The 20,835-nt window shown below is 34.3% G+C and overlaps 2 protein-coding genes across 3 annotated transcripts; one reads left to right on the top strand and one right to left on the bottom strand.

Moving 5' to 3' along the window:
• Positions 1 to 3,309: 3,309 nt before the first annotated feature.
• Positions 3,310 to 5,820, top strand: LOC107009710 (F-box protein At5g39250). Its single transcript, XM_015209064.2, has 2 exons — positions 3,310 to 3,455; positions 4,597 to 5,820. The coding sequence occupies exon 2, from the start codon at positions 4,768 to 4,770 to the stop codon at positions 5,518 to 5,520; it is 753 nt and encodes a 250-aa protein (XP_015064550.1). The 5' UTR covers positions 3,310 to 3,455; positions 4,597 to 4,767; the 3' UTR covers positions 5,521 to 5,820.
• A 402-nt stretch (positions 5,821 to 6,222) lies between these two features.
• Positions 6,223 to 19,937, bottom strand: LOC107009680. 2 transcript variants are annotated; one of them, XM_015209023.2, is made up of 17 exons: positions 19,777 to 19,937; positions 19,335 to 19,408; positions 17,746 to 17,811; positions 17,531 to 17,602; positions 16,100 to 16,172; positions 15,633 to 15,670; positions 15,443 to 15,550; positions 12,625 to 12,744; positions 12,452 to 12,532; positions 12,267 to 12,335; positions 10,157 to 10,234; positions 9,907 to 10,053; positions 8,761 to 8,868; positions 7,523 to 7,591; positions 7,352 to 7,414; positions 7,098 to 7,252; positions 6,223 to 6,906 (listed from the first exon to the last, which is right to left on the bottom strand). In XM_015209023.2, the coding sequence occupies exons 2-17, from the start codon at positions 19,398 to 19,400 to the stop codon at positions 6,399 to 6,401; spliced, it is 1,821 nt and encodes a 606-aa protein (XP_015064509.1). In that variant the 5' UTR covers positions 19,401 to 19,408; positions 19,777 to 19,937; the 3' UTR covers positions 6,223 to 6,398. The 2 variants fall into 2 exon arrangements, with proteins under 2 accessions (XP_015064509.1, XP_015064510.1); XM_015209024.2 differs by having other exon boundaries at positions 6,228 to 6,906; positions 7,098 to 7,249.
• Between the last annotated feature and the right edge of the window lie 898 nt (positions 19,938 to 20,835).

Raw genomic sequence — 20,835 nt, 5'->3', positions numbered from 1 at the left:
GAAAAGTTAGTTAGCCAGTTGTGTAAGGGCGCATGTGAATGTGTGTATGGGGCCAGCAAAGCCTAAAAAATGTACATCAAATGTGACCATTTAAATGCGAGGAAAATCAAAGGGCTTTCGTCTCTCTCGTTCGAATTCAAAAATTTAAAATTTATGAATTTTTATAACGATCCTAATATATAATAAGATACTTCATAATCAAATACACAGTTTTAATAAAAATTATTGAGTCCATAAACACGATAACTCTCCTCTAAACCGACTAGTGTCACATAGAGTGGGCCAATGGAAGAAAAATCACATGGGATATTGCACATGCTAATGGTTAGAGGCAAATACAAGAGAGAAATAAAAGTGTTGAGAGAGAGGGGGCATGTGACAATGTATAGACAGTGAAGCAGCATGAAATGTACAGCTTGTTCTGCACATTCCCTGCATGCTCCTCTGCTCTATTTCCTTCATTCTTCCCTTTGCCTCGCACCACAAAATATTATTTTAACTAACTATTCGCACTCTCTGTGTTTATATCAAACAAATAAATAAAGTTTCATTAATTGGCTAATAGAAATATAATTATAATTTTTTAAAAAATCACAAATTATTTCAATTTAGTCACATGTGGGCATGTGATTACCTAGCTATCTATATACCGCATGTAAGCCACGTGTGACTAATGCTCGTGCTTTCATCTATCATTAAATAATTAATATACCTATAATCTCAATTAATGGTACTAATATATATCACAAACTTGTGAATTAAAGTTGTCTTTTTCCAACTCAAAACTCTCTTTTAAAAATATTGAATTTCAGTATTAATTTAGTTTCAATGTTATTTATTGAATTTTATTATCGTATACGAAACTCTATCTCTGTCTCTAATTATAAAAACGATAGCAATAAATCTATATATTCAGGTCCCTTTTACCGATTTTGAATTTTGTTTCTTTTGGTATAACAGTGACAATGAGCGCGCATCTCATGAAAGGTTTATAATGTACAACTATTTGATAAAGACACATTGGTGAAACTTAACTTATTCATTGTCTAATTTTATTAGAATTTATAAGGGCGTATACACTGATACTAATGAATTTTGTAAAATATTATCGTTTTTATTAGGGAAGTATGATAACATAAAAAAAAAATATATTTGTAAAAAAATTATACCGTAAATACGTAAAATTTATAAACCTAATTTATAATCATGTATTTTTGTCAACTGAATACATCAACATAAGCAGCAGCTATATTTACGATTCACCATGTGTTTCACTTGTCTGCTTTATTCCTTTTGTTTTTTGGTCGGCATTGTGTATAAGACCTAGCTCCTTTATATTTGCTATTACAAAAATTATTTTTAAAAGCTGATCAGTTATAAACAAAATATTTATGCAAGTATTAAAATATAATTTCCCTTTATAAATTAAATATATCTCTCGTGCGTCCTTCTCTATAGTAGTGTGTATATATATATATATAATATATATCACTTTAATTCGGTCGATATTTGTAAACTTATTATATTATCACCTTTAATACACCTAAAGTTTTTTTGTATATATCAAACCATTGTCGTCATAGTATAATAATACATGTTTTCATAATAATTATAAAACAGAAAATATAGTACGTTTTTTCACATCTTCATTACGGTCCATTCTGATTATCGATAATAAAATTTCACGTGAATTCAATAGCTTATATAATTATATTTTATATCATTTAATAAATGATGTTTTTTTTGGTTTAATCAATTTAATTACCCCACTTGCTTTGTCCCGCATGCACAATTGTTCTTTTTTACCCTTTTTTTTCCCATTTGTCCTTTTTTACCTTTTCCTCTCTTCTTTTGTTTCTTTTATTTATTTTCCTTTCCCTTTTAATGTTGCGATGCTAAAATTTTCCCGACTTATTTTACTAAACAATCCCTTTATTATACTTACACAATTTTATGCAAATTAAATTTTCATAATTAATTCAACTAGTATATATATAAATAAAAACCATTCTTCAATTTGTAGTATGTTTTTTTTAAAAAATTGTTTGTTTACACTATTTGGCAACCCTTTAGTTTTTTTTTTTTTTCAGAATTTCATATTATAAAATCAATCACAAGAAATAAAAAAAATTATAAAGCACATACAATTAATTAAAGAGGTAATAACATAAAGTTCGTCTAATATATCATATTTTACATTTATTATAGAGTTTAGCCAATTTTGGGGAGGTGGGATGATTGTTTCAAGCACATTGGGCTGACAGTAATATACCATATGGGCCATAACGCCAAGAGCCTTTTACGTAACATAGTTTGGTCGTAGGAGTGGATATGGTTTGATATATATGAAATTTTTATATCATAAGTTTCGTATTATGATATTTGATATAATTTATGGTACTTATTTTAATTTTTTTATTATTCGATATGATATTTAGTAATCTAGAAATAATATATCAAAATGCTAAATAACATAACGAAATTTATAGTTACATAATTGATATATATACATGTGAAAAATATTATTATGATATAATTGAGACTTTTTTTAATTGTTGAAGTCATAATACTCTAGTAAATAATTGTACTAGTTGAAGTTGAATAAATCATGATTGTCGATTCACCATAGCGTAGAATATCAAAATCGAACTTTAATATATCGAACCATACCAAATTAAATTAGTATAATAATAATTTAATGTTCTAAAAGTCGAATACCAAAATTATAACATCGAAATTTTCAAATTAAATTGAATTGGTTTATTCTACTTTCATTTTGGATTTGTTTTTAAAATAGTGTTTTTTTATTCTTTTTCTCAATTTATATTTCATTTTCCTATTTTTAAAAAGTCAAATAATTTAAATTTGATCAAAAATTTATTCATGAAATTTTCAATTCGTTAAAATTAAATTTATGCAAGTAAATCACAAAAAATATATGAAAAATTTATAATCAAAGATAGATTTGAATCACAAAATTTGAAAAGTCTTATATAAATTGAAACAGAAGGAGTAATATTTTTCAATTTCAACATTTCACATGAAGTGTTTTAGATTAGAAACTTCAAAATTTTTTTTTGTAAAATCAAAATAGGATAAAAATGGAACGAGTATGTTTCGTGTCAAATCAAAATAAAACAATGCGATAAGCAAAAAGTGGGATGCGACGAAACGTCGTCGTTCCTGTTGGGTCCTTCACAAGGGGCTACGATCTGGTGCATCAGCAGCATACAATATAAAGAATGTTGGCATTTCTTGCACCGTTATCAAGAAAAGATGGGACCCACAGGGTCCAATCCGAACGGTACGCAGTTGTTTTTTGGGACACACATCAATAACAAATTTTTATTTCTCTCTCTTAAATGCATAATAATTTTGCTAATCATTTTCTCTTCTGATTCCGGCGACGATTACCGGGGAATGTTTTCCGATGACGGTCTGGTTTCTTTAAAGAGGTAATAATCTCATAATTTTTGCTTCTTTGTTTCAGTTGTTGATTTTTTCCGACGTTCATTTCCATTGATTGATCATATCTCATTGATAAATAAAAACTTCATAGGTTTAATTTAGGGTTATATTCGAATTAAGGGTTCAGATGGAGAGGAATAGATATAGAGGATTCATATGATGGACTTACAAGTTCGAATTGTTAATGTTCTTGTTGTATTTTCTAATTTAGGTTTTTTTTTCTTCTTTCCGTTGGTTTTTTTCCCTCTTTTAACACAGAAAGTTACTTGTTTGTTTGTTTTCAGTCTTAAATAAAGCTGACAAAAATTATACCTTTTTGGGTGGTTGGTTGGGTGGAATTAGCTTTATTTTGCTCATTTTCTGGATGCGTATGCTTTGTCCTTTTTCATGTACCGGTTGCTAGTTTTTTTTTTTTTGTGGGTAATTGTTGAATCTGTTGTAGTGATTTTCTTAAAGGGGAGGCCTTTCCTCTTCAAGTATTTTCTGGGATTTTGATCAGTTCACTGAGTTTCCTCCAACACCATAACATCTCCTTGGTGTTTTCATAAAGCTGACAGCTACTTGGATAAGTGATCTTTACATAACTCTTAGTGTTCTTTTACAGGTCAATAAGCAAACTGCAAAGACTTTTGTTTGTATATTGCTTATGAAGGAAATAAGAAAATTGAAATTTGTCCTTGGGTAGACCGTCGCAGAAGAACGATTTGTTCTTCTCTTTGCGTCTAGTCTGTTTTATTTCCAAGCAAATCTCTATGTAGGAAGAAATATCATTGCGAGTTTTTTGGTTTTTCGTTCTATTTTCATATTTGAAGATTTATTAAGTTGGAACTTTGAACCTCATTTGTTTGAGATATTTGGTCAGAATAAAATATGACCCCCCGGTGGTCAAGAAGTGTTTGAGATATTTTTAGTAATTAACCTCATAGGCTCTCATTTCACATATCTTTATTGCTTCCTTGTTTGTCTAACATCCATACTTTTGTTTATTTTCTCTTTATTCACAATTTCATGTCATCTAAGCATGAGTTAGTCTAAATGTGTACATAGATATTTGGGTTATCTTCACAGTTACTCTTGATTTATTGCATAAGGAAACCTGTTTTCTCTAAATTGGTACTCTGCATGCAGGTAAGTCCATGCTTCTGAGTAATTGGCTAGGTGAAGAATTATCCTCTCTCTGAAGTGCAGTATGATTGCATCAACTGCAAGGCATGAGAGCTGATTGCTTTGATCTACCAAAATCTTTATAAAGAGCTGAAAAGCAGATATATTCCAGCTGGTTTCCTTGTTGTGCACAAGATGGCGTGTGAAGAAATTCTGAAGGCTGTATTCCCATTTCTGGAGGGCACTGAACTGGCTACATGTATGATTGTGTGCAAACAGTGGCGAGATATTGCACGAGATGATTACTTCTGGAAATGTCTTTGTTGTAAAAAATGGCCATCTATTTGCAAACGGTCATCACCTCCCACTGTAACATACTATAATCTATTTCAGAACTTCCATAAACGTCCATACCGCCGGACTGTTCTCCCTCCTAAACTTTCCTTCAGTGACTTAGAGTTCTACATTGACATATGGACTGAAGAGAACATAATATTTTCAGATGTGGTCCCAGGGCCTGTTCTTCAGAAGGGAATCTGGATCCCACCTCCCGGAATCTGTGATGTGCTTAGGTTCCACTTGGAAGGGCCTGAATACAAGATGACTCTACCTGTGGAACCAAGATTTACAATTCCTTTGTGCCAGACAGTCAGCGTCTCTGTGCTTGTTGGGCGCAAAGATACAAATAAAGTTGCATGCATTATCAAGAAGTCCCTTTTTGATTATATAGATCGAACAGCATATCGGGCTTTAGCTTATGACTATCTTGACTTCTCCTCTCCCATGTGCTTGTTTGTATCGGGTGTTCGGGCATGGATATCTTTGCTGTTCATGGACCATGGTAATGAGGGGGCACTTGATGTTTTCGGGATTGAGATGGATTTCTGCGATGCTGCCAATTCTGAAGACGAGGTCCTTTGGCTTCTAGACATGCTGGAGTGGAAGTAAGTTCAGTGACTTCCAGATATCCGTCGGGTGACCAGTCACCTGGTTGTAGTATGTCCACTTTGGCTAAAACTTGTACATAGTTATGCTGCTAGAGTGGACGATCATTCAAGTTGTGCACTAAGCTGAATTCCAACTTAAAGTTATTTTTTCTGAAGTACAGTTCTAGTTTGGTACTCGTATATCATTTCATGTATTAATTTTCTCTGACTTATGCTGCAAAACCTGTTCATCTTTTTCTCTCTTCTCTGATGCAGACTCTCTTAAATATCATAGTTGATTTAGATTTTGTTTGCTTGTTAATTGTGTGTAATAAACCTATCTGGCCACTGTTCCAGAGGAAAAAAGACTAGAGTTTCCTTCATACTGTGAACTGAAATACAAATTTCCTTCAAAGCCATTTAATAGGAGGACTAGACATAAGAGCTATGTACTGAATTAAACTACTGTCTTACCCGTTAAGTGTAGTGAACCATAACATTTTCTGCAAATACTTAGCTGTATTAATAGAATGGGACTATTTCCAAATGTTTAGAGTCAGATATTGATTTTGAGAGTGTGTATCGAAAACCACCGGGTATATTGTTGATATCTTTTGAAAACATGTAGTTCTTATCTAGATTATTAATTTATCCTCTGTCTACCCCTAGCAAGCACTACGAAGTTTCACAACCTTTACGCGCTGTTTCTACTAAGCCATAATAACAAAGTAGACTTCCACTGCAGATCAAATTATAATGCCAAAATTTCAAAATAATGAGAAAGATGACAAAATAATCCTCTTCTAACAGCTAATACTATTTTACAATTGTGGGAGAACAAACACGCATCATTATGTTACATGAGTTCAGCTATTAGCCATATGTGGGCTCAGAAAATGTTCAGTACAGGCTTCGATGATGACTTGAGCTCTCAGGGACAATTGGCTCGCCAGTGAAGGGGTCAAATTTGTATGGCTCACCAGTGAAGGGATCAAACCTGATCCGTGGTCGAGTATGTTGATGATCAGAAGTTGGGGTAATGCGTGAATGAAGTCCAACTCTGTCAGCAGCAGCTGAAGGACTCCAAGATGCCTGAAAAGTGGCACCTGCTTCATCCATCCTTGATATTCGACCAGATGGAAGGGATGTTGCCTGCAAAACGGGACTTGGTTCCTCCATCCTCCTTGTAGTCACCCCGCCAGAGAGGAGCGACTGCAAAGTGGGACTTGCTTCCTCCATCCTTTTCTTGTGAATAGGACCTGCTTCCTCCATCCTCGTTGTCACCTGACCATACGTAAGTGAAGTCCCCTGCAAATGGGAACTTGCTTCCTCCATCCTCTCTGTTGTCACCCGACCAGATAGGTAGGGATCTAAATACGCTGAATAGCGAGATTTGTAAACATCAGCCCTGCAAGAAACCAGCAGCAAAGTGATTCTGTTACCTCAATAGTTGTCTACCTTCAATAATAGGTGTCACTAAAGAGCTGGCAAAAACATATTATCACTCCAAGAATTTTTACTTGGTTAACATCATTCTGCTCTTAGAACCAGACATGCAGCATAGTTTTAGAATAATCTAGAGTTGACGTGTTAGCTAACCTAGCCATGGGCAAGGGAACTCGGGAGGCATATGAATCTAGATGTGGCAAACGAACTCTTGTAGAGAAGCTGTCTGGTTCTGGTACCCTCAAGGCAACATCTTCTACCCTTGACTTGCTATCAAACTGTTTCAATCCCAGCTTTTCAACTTGCTGCTATTTCCAGAGACGACTTTGTTAAATAAAGCGCGCAAAATATTATAGTACTAACAAAGATAAAATTTTCGATGCTTATCTGCACTCTGCAGAACATACTTTAGAAATTAATGAAGCTAAAAATCCTCCCTTGTTCTGCATATCAGCTTCAGACCACATGAGCTATAAATGAAAGACATTGGAGAATAGAAGCATGAGAGTCGATCTTCAATTGCTGTAGAATATACTAAAATTTTCACTGGGAATACTAGAGGTATAAATATTTCAGACCTGGTCAAGAACAGATATGGCAGCTGACTCGGGCAACATCTTAAGACTGGTTAGGTTGACAACATCTATCTGAGAATAAAAACACATTCAAAACCTTTAGCCAGTACAAGAACATTCAACATCAGAAATACATTTCAGCAAATATTATGACGTAACAGATGTCGCATAAAGCAGGTGAAGAGCTTATGTTGCATGATAAATTTATGCAGATTTCACCATGCAACGTGCTAACCAGGTAAAAACATGTCAGTCCTTTGACCACACAAACATACAAGTAAATCGTGTATTTGTAGAATTTACATGACTTATTTTTTCTGCAGAAAGTAAATCATGTATTTGTAGAATTTACATGTCTTAATTTTTCAGCTTCTGCAGAGATAAAGCGGGCCTATCCCTAATCCTAAGAAATAAATTCCATGGATTAGGGAGTGTCATGTATGGAACAAGGAACTTGTTTACCCATGTTTGATTGGTCGATGTTTTTGAACATATTTTGTCTAGGAAAAGAAATTCCTTGCAATGAGGAAAATGACTTCCCTAGTGAAAGTAGGGAAAACAAATTCCACAAGCAACATTCCACATCGGTTGTTTCTTCCTTGCCCTCCAATAAACCTCATCTTCACCCCCACCTTCGTAGTTCCTTATCCCCACCATAGCACCACCCCACACCCCCACCTGCCATAGAATTTGTCTTAGATTATATAAAAATTCTTTTACGTTAATAATTTGTGCTTAAGTACTAAACACAAGAAAATAAGTAAGAAATCCACTTATTTTCCCAAAAAACATTAACCTTCATACTGAACACGCCCTTAATAAACCATCAAAAACATGGATAAATTCACTAACATTAGATTTATATTAGTGAAACAGAATTGATAACTACAGATACCACTTGAAAGAAAACGAAGAATTTATATCTTGCCACTATAACCCATATAAATGAAGAGGCAAGAAAGAGGATCACAAATTTTATATCAGCTTGTTTGGCAGCTCAATAAACAAACACTTGAAGCCAATACAAACAAACTAGATAATGGCGACCAAAACGGAACTTGTCTTTCTTTGTCAATACATACTCACAGAAAAAAGAAGAAATTTCATATTTTTCTGTTGATGATAACAAAATTAATAACAATACTTTGGCTAGAATTGACATGAAAACCTTCTTGATAAATTAGACATAATACATGAACAGAATTATAGCTTCGGGTAGTAGAGTCCATCCGTTAACTTACATCATATCTAGTAGCAATACCAAGCCGCAAGATCCTAACTAAACGCTCCTTGACAAGCACAGGTAGTGCAATCACAGCAGCTTCATAAGGATCCAAATAATCCATTTCCTGATTGAAGAAAAAGTATAAGACGACAGATTCAGAGTTGAATGGAAAATAACCATTCAAATCAAAATGGGCTTAAACAGTTCAATCATGCAGCTGACAATAACTTCAAATAGACTCGCTTCAAGCATTTATGTTCATAACGTTGAACACAATATTATTATTCTTATTATATTTTCTTGATATGGGATTCCCATCCCATCAAACCTCCATGGTTGAAGTGGAGTGCTACCAGAATATTATGCAGTAGGAGGATATTTACAAGAGCAAAAGACAAGTTCTACAAAACTATTACTGGACTAGCATTGTTATATGGGAGTGAATGTCAGTCCTCTAAGGTCCCGTATCCACAACATTAAGTGTTGCAGAAATTTTAATGTTAAGATAGATGCATCATACAACATTAGATAAATTCAGGAATGGTCATACGCCATTAGGTGCAAGTAGCACAAATAGAGAACAAAGTGAAGGGTCTCTTAAGACAATTCGGCCATGTCCTACATAGAGTCCAAATGAAAAGAAATGAAGTACACCTAAAATCACATAAAATGAAGTTATCTTAAAGACCCAAAAATTCTCATAGAATGAATTTACTTAAGGACCTAAATCACATAGAATGAGGTTATCTCAAAGACCTAAATCACAAAACGAGCTTATCTCAAACACTTACAGTCCCATGAATCCGTGCAGATTTAGAGAACGTCTAATACCATGGAACTTCAAGTTACAGATTATCCAATGAAATAGGTTCAGATAGTGTGCAATAGATAGTGTAAATTCATATGGTGACCCCGACTAGCTTGAGATTGCGGCCTTAGTTGTATATTTGAAAAGAACTGACTGTATACTACAAAGAAGAAGCATCATATAAGCTTTGTCCAGTGCAAACCAGGAAATTTCTATCAGAGCCGCTTCTACTTTATTTTCGAAGGAAATTGTACCGGCAAATATTTGCAACATTAAAAAGCCAATAAAATATATTAAAGGAGACGAGACATCTGAGATATCAAAAAAGAAATTAACATCTGATAGGTGCATCACCGGTTGAGCTTTTGATTTAGGACCCCCAACCATCTCAACATTTGGATCATCCTTCAAAAGCTTGGAATGACTCTCAATGTTACTGGACATTTTTTGATCCTCACGACCTCGTTTCCTGTTCTTATCAGTTGGCCTCGCAACTTCGACCTGTTAGCAAATCATAATTTATCATCAATATTACATATCTGTAAACTATTGTTGAAGATATCAGCTTGGACAACTTATGAAAACTAGAAAGGACAAAAATCACCTGAATCTTGCTTGAGGGACCTCCCATTGGCCCTTGTACAGTTTTCTCATTCAATCCTTTAATAGCATTGTCAAGATCCTATCCTCACGGCATTCGTTGGTAGATGGGGGTGGGAAAAGAAACAAAAGAAAGACAATGTCAGCTATAATAAAGCGAAATTGCAATTTTAAGGGTCCCTTTTTATTTTGATTTCTACTTTTCCCCTAATAAAAGCATACCGCAGAATTGATATTCAGTGCTACTATATGGATCATATCCTTTTAGTTTATTGTACTGACTCTAGACAAGAAGAATAGTAATTGTCTATTATTCATCACAAGTAGCAGTAGCTTTGATGATGTTGAACAAGACTTGCAAGCATATTAATGGTAGGAAACTAATGACAAACTGTGATTCAAGAAATTTTCGAGTGGCTCCATTGCAAAACTTTCTGTTACTCTCTCACACACCCGCTCATGTATGAAGACAAAACACCCCTTTTAAGGACATCAGTCCCTTCTCCCACTGCCCATTGAATTCACCTCCTTGAGCCCTCACTATATAGATCCCCTAACATTAGCCTACTCCATTGAATATTGAGGGTTAAGGTAATTGTCCCACCACCTTAATCAGCTCCAAAATTGCCTGGCAGCTAATCTTTGTTGCCTTAGGTTTGGAAGAATCTCTTGTAGTTGACCAGGCACAAACAGCTTAGCTCTTAACATCACTTGGCAATTTAAGCTACCGTCAATATTTCAATATAATAAAGATAATTAGATGATTAAAATTACATAGCGAGTAAGAGAACTGAGAGAGGATTTATTATTTACAGTGCTAATGGACACAATTAAGGGTAAAGGAGTCATAGTCAACAGAGAATGTGGTAATGGGGCTAGAGATTACTGAATGTGAAGAAGATGAGAAGAGACATTGTAGATTCAGGAATGAGAGGAACAATGAAGACATATAATAGTAGTGTTTGGCATAGAGTGCTCCGATGGATCTATGCATCATATCGAAGAGTTGACAATGAAGACAGATGATCAGTTTAATAGATTAATATGCACTTCCTAAACATCAACTGGAATAACAGTTTTGTTTAACCAGTGAATGAAATCTTAGATCTCCAAGAGCCAACTCAGATTCTAGGAAGGATTGGAGAAATAGCCACTGTTTGCCTAGGAATGCTTCTTGGGACAAAGAGTAGACCTAAAGAGATATGGAATGGAGTGGTTGAAGAGTGTGAGAAGAAGCTATCTAATTGGAAGAGCCAGTATTTATCATTGGGAGGCAGAGTAGTGCTCATCAATGCTGTCCTAGATGCTATGCCTACTTACTTGATGTCTCTGTTCCCAAATTCCTGTAAATGTGGTCGACAGAATTGATGCACTAAGAAGAAACTTCATTTGGAAGGCAATAGTGACAAAATGAAGATCCGCCAAGTGAAATGGGATGACCTTCTACTCAGTATGAAGGAAGGATGCCTGGAATTAAGAACCTGAGAATCCAAAATCGAAGTTTGTAGATAATATGGCTATGGAGATTTGTCTCTGATGAGCAGTCTCTGTGGAAAAGGGTAATCAAAGCTAATTATGACATGGAAGGGGTGTGGCTAGCTAAAGAAGTCAGCAGTACTCATGGTGTCAGTCTGTGGAATACCATCAGTAATCTATGGTCCAAATTCGCTTGAAAACCAGTTTCAAAGTAGGCAATGGTATAAAGATAGCCTTCTGGGAGGATGACTGGTTGGGTAGAGGATCACTGAAGACCCTGTATCCTGATATATACAGCATTAATCAACAGCAAGAAGCTACAGTTAGGGAGGTATGGACTCTAACTTTCAAAAGAAGGCTGTTTGATTGGGGAAGGGAGACTATCTCTGAAAACTAAAAATGTTCAATCATTAGGTGTCGAAGACTACATTCTGCATGAACTTTAACCTAAATTTGAAATTCAAAATAGTCAATTTGTTTTCTTGTTCTAGGTTTTTTATTTTGAAGACAGACAAAATATAAAATAAGGTACCATTCAACAAAATTACAAGGGGGGGTTGAAATTAGTAATTGGAGCAGGAGTAGAACTCCAAGAATCAAAGTCAAACTCCTACTAACAATGACATGGCAGAACTTACAGATCGCTTATCGAAGTAAACAAATCCAATGGTGGAACTACCCTTCCTGGAGAGAGCTACCTTCTCTACCTGAGATATATTAACCATATGTATGGTAGATGTCATCAGAGAGTTCAACTTTTTGAATTTTTAATGCAATTGGAGTAATCGGGAAAACATCAAAATGAAACTGCAAGGTATAATACATTGCCAAAGGGCTGAAAGAGCTTCTTCAAGTAATCTTCATCAGCACCAGGAGGTACATTTCTGACAAAGGCTACTTTGATCTGACAATCCAAACAAAGGCAAGGTGAAAATGACAGAAATCTAAGAAATTTTTATTCTCTAAATATCGTAATAATGGACGATTGGAAGAAACCTGAGCAAGTTCATTAGGATCAACTTCAGATTCCTCCTCAGCCCACTGTACAGATGGATGCAAGTTGCCACCGATGAGAAAATCAGATTGGGAGCCTACCCGTAAAGCACGAGCTGCAGCCTGTGATTGAGAATTTTGAAGGAAATTTATATTTGGGATCTTACAGGATTGTTTTCATTAGAGTAACATATTCATAATGGGATGGAAGTATTGGATTTTATTGAATTATTTATTTGGCAGTGACCAATGGCTACAGCACAATATTCGAGAGTTTTGGGAAACATGTTAACATGACAGTGAAGCAGACAAGGACAAATTTGGGAGTTTTAAGTATGAATTACAGCATAAACTTCTTCATTGATTCTTGAACTTGCACAGCAAGATACAGTGATTTCAGCTCAGAAAGGCAACAGATTAAAGGCCAAATGAGGGTTCCAATTTTGACCCAACTTGCTGTAAATTGAGCAGATTACATTCATATGAAGTTTGTTAAGTTCATTTTCGAGGATTAACAAAGTTTAGTTGCTCACTTAAAAGCTATCTAGATCCTAACAAGGCAGACACAAAGCTTGACATTACAACATCCAAACTGAGGAGTTGTTTTTTAAAATGTGGCATTAGCATTTCTTTTTTATTTCAACAAACACTGCCTTAATCCTAAACTAGCTGGGATTGGTATATGAAATTCTCTGTATCTTTTGATAAATCAAAAATAAGAGCTAATATCTATAAGATCATAGTTTCATTTAAGATTATCAATTGCTCTAGAGCTACTTGGATAAATTGAATCATTAATGACTAAGAATCTACAAGTTTTATTAGCAGCTAGAAGAATCAAGAAAATAACAGAAACTTTGATTCCAGAATACAACTTCAACAGAGTGCCCATTCACACATTTTGTGACTGTTATCTATAATATAAATGGACGTAGAAGGATTTTTTTGTATGGCTTTTAATGTTTAGGTTCTATATGGAAGTGTCATTTGTAAGACAGAAATCAACATAAAAGATGTGCACCGATGAAGACGTGGCTTGATTCTCCCAGCATCTCAAATGAATATCTAGTAATGACTCGGCACTGGTAGGCCTGAGCAAAGATACCTAAGTTTGGAGCTGGAAATGTAAGGAACGTTCTCCCTTTTTTGTGGGATTGGAGTAAAATAACCTTTTAGAAGGAAAAAAACGACTGTTACTTTGAACAGACAACAAAGAACAAATCAAAACTTAGCTTAGGACCTAGTAGCAATATATTAGACTTATCATATTATATGGAGATTAAGTAAATTGTTCACAGAAGGCATAAAAATTGGTTTTATAGGAAAAGTCTAGTAAATAATTCATGATTGGGTAGAATTGGACAAATTTTATAAGCTACAATTCTTAACACAGGCAAGTTTTTGACCTTTACATTGGTCCAATAATATTCTCTTTTGTCTAGTATGTCAGACATTGGAAATATCTGCAAGAAGTATGGGAGTGAAGAAAATTGAAGCAACTGATCAAGCTGATCTCAGCAAACTAAAGCCCCACAGAAGGAAAGCATATTGTTAGAGATAACCAAGTGACAGTATATAAGCACCACAGAAGGAAACATATTGTTAGAGATAACCAAGTGACAGTATATTGAGGCGATAGCACTTAAGATGTGTGGGGTCCAAGGAAGGGCCTGACCACAAGGGTCTAGTGTACGCAGTCTTACCCTGCATTTCTGCAAGAGGTTGCAAAAGAATTTTAGATCTATTAAAATGTTATCTTGTATAATTATTTTCTATTTGAATTATGTAATGTAAGTATAATACTTTTCATGTGAATGCTTCTTAGTATTTAGGATTTTAAAATCAATTAAAATACTTATCAAATTTGTCCTTATTCGAATTTAGTTGGAAATCTAAATATTCGAGACATTGAAATTAATTAAATTTTAATTATATTATCTACATCATTTCATTGCTTGAACATTTAACATTTCAGTACAGGAAATACGCGCGAAGTGCGTACTTTAAGACTAGTAGATGAAAACATGGACACTAGAACATTGGAGACATCAATGATCAGATGTCATTAGGAGTTTTTGAAGTCCATATGGAGATAGCAGCCCTGGAGACGCTAAAAGTCAAAACAACACAAGTACAAGAAGATGATAGCACTTCACCAGTTCAGTGGATATACAAATGGTATAGAGGTAGCAAGTATCCCATGGAATTAGTCGAAGCGCGCGAAAGCTGGCTCCAACACCACGGTTATCAAAAAAAAATAGTAGAGCATTACGCTTCGAATTCACATAAATATATGGAGCGTCTTTTATTTTGTCCTTTTTAGTTTCTAATAAGCATGTTAGTTACCAATTTCACTAGCACACATAACATTTTCATGCGGTGTTCAAAATTTTGTAGAGAACAAATTCTGCAGCTTTTATTTCACGTTTTTAGAATATCTGGTATGCATTTCAGTCATATGTTAGAGATTGAAAAGAATGCTATTATCATAATTCAAGGATTCACTTTCTTAATCTGTAATAACATGTCTGAGAGTGTTCTTTTTTTATAAGGTGAGTTAATAACATGTCTGAGAGTGTTCTTTTTTATAGGGTGAAGTTAATAACATGTCTGAGAGTTTATTTCATATTGGGAGATTCCTCAAGAACCTAGGCATCATAATTTGGTTCTGGAACTGAGAATCAAAACCACGAACTTGAGCTTCTATCCTGTAGTATTTAAGATGCAACGATATGAGTAAAAGTGATGTTACAAAATAGTTGAAATTATCCAACAACCATAATACTAATTAACAATGTTAAACATAGGCAGAGGCACTTACAGCATGAGATGAAAATTTCACAAAGGCAAATCCTCGATTCCGTTGCTTCTGACCAAGTTGGACATCTCCAAGAATTGCAAGATCAACAGATATAACATCTGGAAAAACCTAGAGAGAGGGAGAGATGGATATTCATCAATATTTCAAAATATTTTAAAAAAAGTGCACTGTAAGCAGTTAAAAAGTGTACCTGGCGCACAATAATCTCAAATTCCTCGGCACCCCAACCTTTAAATAATCCAGACAAGCAATAAGAAATGCGTACAGTTATAAAAAACTTGTCTCTTCCATAAGTGCCAAAGAAAACATAAGTAGAAGGAAGATTTTTTAAAGTTCAAATTCACTACTCTGGAGAGGAAAATGTATCCTTATAAACTATCACGTGCACAAAGCCCAAAATGAATGAGAGAAAGAAAAAGAGAATTTAATTAAGACAACGGATATGTATGAAATATCAGCCCATAAAATTGTAAGATAATGCCAAGTCCTTGTAAGATCAAAATATCTTCTATGTAATGGCATCTTCACATTTTGAATGAAGGCATTTGAATGTAACTTGATATTGTCATTATAAAGCTTCTCCAATGTCACAGAAAGACACTAATTAAGTCGGCAATAAATCTTGGACAATAGATTTGCAAGAAAAATGAAACAAACCTTTGTTAAGATTTCCAAGAAATAGTGTGTCCTGCTCAACTGAGGGGCGAATCCCAATTTTCTTCCCATCCAGCTAAAATAATAGCCACAAAAATATATCAAATGTAATAGGGAGAAAATCTCACTGTTCAACAGATTACAAACAATCAGACTCATAACAAGATGAATATTTTCCAAACATTTCATACTAAGAGAGAAGTAGTCTTATCCAGTCACCAAGTTTCAAACCGTGAGCAACTGGCCCTCAGGGATTTCTCGGTCATCAAAAGAAAAATTGGAAATGGCCAATATGAGTCAGATAAATAATACTCTCGCCGTTCCTTTTTATACGTCACCTTTCTAGATTTCACTTGCATTAACTAAGTAAGTTTACAATTCTATCTTATTGAAATCATGTGATAAAACAAATGTTATGATTCTTACTGTTCCATAATACAGAGTCACCACCACAAAAGACATAGTATCCAAACATAAATAGTTGACTGTTGATCAATAGGAGAATCAAACCAATTTGAGTCAGAGTATCCTATATCTTGAGAATTTCCTTCCGTCTTTGTATAGTAACATTTAGCTTGGTACTTTACTAAGTATTTTATAGTTCATACAACAGCATCCCGAAGATCAGTGCTAACAGAGCATGAATTGACAAACTACGATCGTTAGCAAAAGAAGAGCTTGATGTGTTAACAGAAAGGTAGTTTAATGCACCAACCAACCTTTTGTTGCCTGTTAAGATCTACATAGCGCCCCACCTGATTTTAGGGGCTTACTATCTGGATCCATGGAACTATTAGTAGATCTATGGTCCATGACTATGTTATAAAATACAATATATAATCTAGCGAGTGCTCATAATTAAGTAAGGAGATAACCCAACAATACAAAGACGTGCATAGTTGAACAAATACCAAATGTATCTGTAGCTATTCAAAGAATGGAAAAAAGAAAGTAAAACGGGAAAAGGGCAAAAAACACGGAACTGATCAATTGCTCCCATTGGTGGAACGAATCCCAGCATTTATACAAATTCAGAGCTTTCAAGAAAGCAAGATGTGCAGTTCAAGCTTATCTTCATGAAGAAAAATATTCAAGTGTTGAGTTAAAGTGTTAAAGGGTCAAAATGTTATACAGCCAATCTTTTATTCTGGGGAAAAATCATTCTTCTGAGTAAGTCGGATTGTTTTCTTAACATTATTTTATAGGAACACATTCTTGAATTAAAAGAAGGCAAACCTTTGCAAATAGATGTAAGCCATCAAGTAAAAGTCTCGGCTAGGAATTATATACTAATGCTTATCCAAGTAAGTGGTCGTTCTTATGTACATTCATGAATAATAACAGCATCACAAAAGCAAAATCCATAGCAATAACAAATAATAATGTAATGGTTTATCAAGACAGTGAAATAATGCATCTTTGTTAGCCTTTTACCACATATCCAGATTTTTCCTTCAGAGCTTTGTCAGCAGCATATTTTGTTGCAAATCGTACAAAGCAGAACCCCTGTAGTCATAACAAATGAGCACTGCAACATTAGCATCTAAACCATGCTTTTTTCTAATGTCTCTTTTTTAGCTTTTTTTTTTTAAGGGATGGCAAAGCATGAAAACTAGAGGTAATACAAATAAACAGATCATACTGACTACCTTGGCATTGCCTATCTGGTCTTTTATCAACCTTATTTCCACAATCTCACCGCATGAAGAAAATACCTGTAAAATGCAGATGTTTTATATATACACATAATTTGACACAAATACAATGTGATGATATAAGATAGTTACAAATCATTGACGATAAGAAGTCCAGCTCTAATCATATGTTCCTTACCATTATGTTTTTGTAACCCAAAAGCACTAGCATTTGGCCGAGTCTGTTAGTTTTTTAAAGATTAAAATAGAGTCAAGAAAAATAAATTCGCAAGTGCAGAATGTGAATAGGTAAACTGATCTACCTTAAATAAGGGCATAACTACGTTTAAGAATTCAACCCCAAGAGAGAGGAATAAAGCCGACAAACAACTATATCATATAGTTTATTTAAGAACAAAATTGATTATTATTACATAGAAGTTAAAATAATATCCATTTTGTAATATAGTTCATGAGAATAACAATTTATGATATAAGGATCAAAAAGGCGCAATTGGTTGCGTCAATTACCATAATAAGGGATAAACACTACTTGCCTCAAAAGAAGTATGATCTGTTCAAAAAATGACCCAACTAAGCCCTCAAAGACAGCAGAAAACTAGTCATCCTAAGAATTCAGTGAATTTAACCCTTTGATTGAACAATCAATCTAGCCTAACTTCAATCCTTCAAGTCAATAGGAGACTTAACCTAAAATATTACAACATACACACAGCTTTACATTATTGTTTTTTTAAAAAAATTGTACTCAATATCATAACATACGCACAAAAATTTATTCTTTGTATATACATTTGTTATTAATTAACGCAACATACGTGCAAAGCAATGCTATACTTAACTAGTAGTCTAGTACTATCATAATCTGCTGAAGGCATCCAGTGAACGGCCTGGGTAACTGTTGCGCAAGGTAAAGCTCCACCCAAAGTCACATACTTTAGTTGGACATTGTATATGATGTTTATCTCACTCAAAGACAACAAGAGAATGAGACTGTTTTATCCCATTAGATCAGTGTTATATGTATGAAAAGGATATCGATGATGCTAATCATCTCTTTCACATTTTAAGGAAGCGAGGGAGTTATGGGATCATTCTGTAAGAAAAAATTCTAATTAGGGTCCATTGAGTAATGTGAAGGACTCTGGATATAACCATCTCCATGCAGCTGGTAGGAACAGACAAGAAACTCCGCACAAGATTTTGTTTACAACCCCAACATGAATCATGTGGACTCTGCCGAGTGAAGCACTGGTAAGTGTTTTGATGGTGAAACTTACCCTAGTCATATACTGATGCATAAGTGTTTAACTAACCTTGTTTTTGGTATCATAAAACTTTAAAATGATTTTGTTGATAAGTTGAAATTGTTAACAATGTAGATATCATATTTGTTTTTCGGAACATCCTTTACGCACTTTTTTATAACTCTCAGCAACTGCTCACACAGTTAATAATACTTGTTTTATCCACACAAAAAGAAAGCTCAATGTAGAAAAAACAAACTTGAACCAAAAATATAAAAATGAAAAAAATAAACTTGAGGAACCAAATAGATCACGTAACATAAATCCGAAACAAACCTCGTGAATTTTGCTTTCAGTAGTAGTACGGGCCAAACCACCAACAAAAATCTCTGTCCCTTTCATTTCCTGTTCTGCTAAGCCAGAAAAACAAGAACAGCCCATTAAAGGTGAAAACCCACATTGCGTATGTGAATACACATCATTCAACACCCTTTATTATTCAAGATGTCGAAAAAGAAATCACAACTTCAGTGAACTAATATATAAACTCGCCCCGCCCAGTGAACAAAAAAAGACTGCGTGTTCAGCTCTTTTAGGGTTCTACCAGTGATGAGCTATATTAAGGCTGCTTTTTTTGTCTGCAATTCAATGATTTGCATCAAAATTCTCAGTTTTACTATGGCCAAACAAATTTATGGCATTCCAACTTTTCTGGAAAAACAATCTAACTTTTATCCACTCTAATTATATGAATTGTTTTTATAACAAATTTAATTACCTGAAAAAATGAAGTCTCCAATGAATTCTCAATCCGAGAGTGATTCGGTCGGAACCCTAAGCCCTCAAATCAGTTGTCGTTTCGGAGTTCAGTTTTCCCTGCATATCATCGTACTATTTTTCTATGCAGAAGTTGGGGAAAATAGTGCTTTTAGTCCTCAAATTATTGCCTTTTACTCTTTAATATATCTAATATGCTATTTTAGTCCCTAAACAAAGCTAAATGGCAGTAAGTAATTATGTTGCAATTACAAAAATAAAATAAAAAACGCAACATGTTTGCCCTTTTCACTACCTTCTCAACATGCCTTCACCTTCTTTTTAGCACTTTCGCGTAGCTTGATTAATTTTATAAGATACCTTCCGTCAGCAATAAGTACTCGTAAACTCTTTTCATTAAGACTAAAACAAATTAAAAGAATCACCTAGTGTTTTGACATTAGGAGCACCATTCCTAATGTCTTACCTCTAAGAGATTGAATTATATGTGTGATGTTTCATGCTTGCGAAGCAAAGACGTGTTCAGGATTTTGAGATGATGGATGGATTATTATGAAAAGGTGAATTCAAAATATAAATTTGATCAACTTAACATTTAGGTTCTTATCACTAAAAACCATTAAAGTTTAAAATTATAGTCCAAAATTATCTTTTATTGATCCACCGCTTAGAGTGGTGTTACCCAATTTTAAAAATAAATAAAAACAGGATAAATAAAAAATTCAAATTTCTAGCCTCACTTAAAAGAGGTGCATCCACTCATCACCACACGGGATTATATGATACTTGGGTTCACACATCTATGTTTAAATATTTATTAAAAATATAACACTACTATACATTGATTTCAGGTGGAAGCATGAGTTCACGTAAATCCAGTCACCCCTGTTGGATACGCTATGCGAAGTATATGATTTAGGAGTAGAAATGATTGAGCATATCTTTTTTAAGTTGTTGTAAGCTCCATTAGTATCTCTTGCTTTTGATTTTTTCCTTTTTTGTTACTATTCAGCAAGTATAGATGGTCATAAAAAACATGTTACAATTCTTCATCGCTTTT

This window comes from Solanum pennellii, chromosome 2 (genome assembly GCF_001406875.1).
Source record: "Solanum pennellii chromosome 2, SPENNV200".
Taxonomy (NCBI): domain Eukaryota; kingdom Viridiplantae; phylum Streptophyta; class Magnoliopsida; order Solanales; family Solanaceae; genus Solanum; species Solanum pennellii.
Note: the sequence above shows the minus strand (reverse complement) of the source record. Positions and strands in the feature narration are given on the sequence as shown.

Excerpts from the sequence above, each read along its gene's own strand:
- LOC107009680 (XM_015209023.2), bottom strand. The coding sequence starts at position 19,400 with ATGAAAGGGACAGAGATTTTTGTTGGTGGTTTGGCCCGTACTACTACT. Across the intron at positions 12,745-15,442 it reads TGAAATTTTCATCTCATGCT|GCTGCAGCTCGTGCTTTACG; the intron begins GTAAGTGCCTCT and ends TCTCAATCACAG. Across the intron at positions 7,592-8,760 it reads GTATTGCTACTAGATATGAT|ATAGATGTTGTCAACCTAAC; the intron begins GTAAGTTAACGG and ends TTTTATTCTCAG.
- LOC107009710 (XM_015209064.2), top strand. The coding sequence starts at position 4,768 with ATGGCGTGTGAAGAAATTCTGAAGGCTGTATTCCCATTTCTGGAGGGC.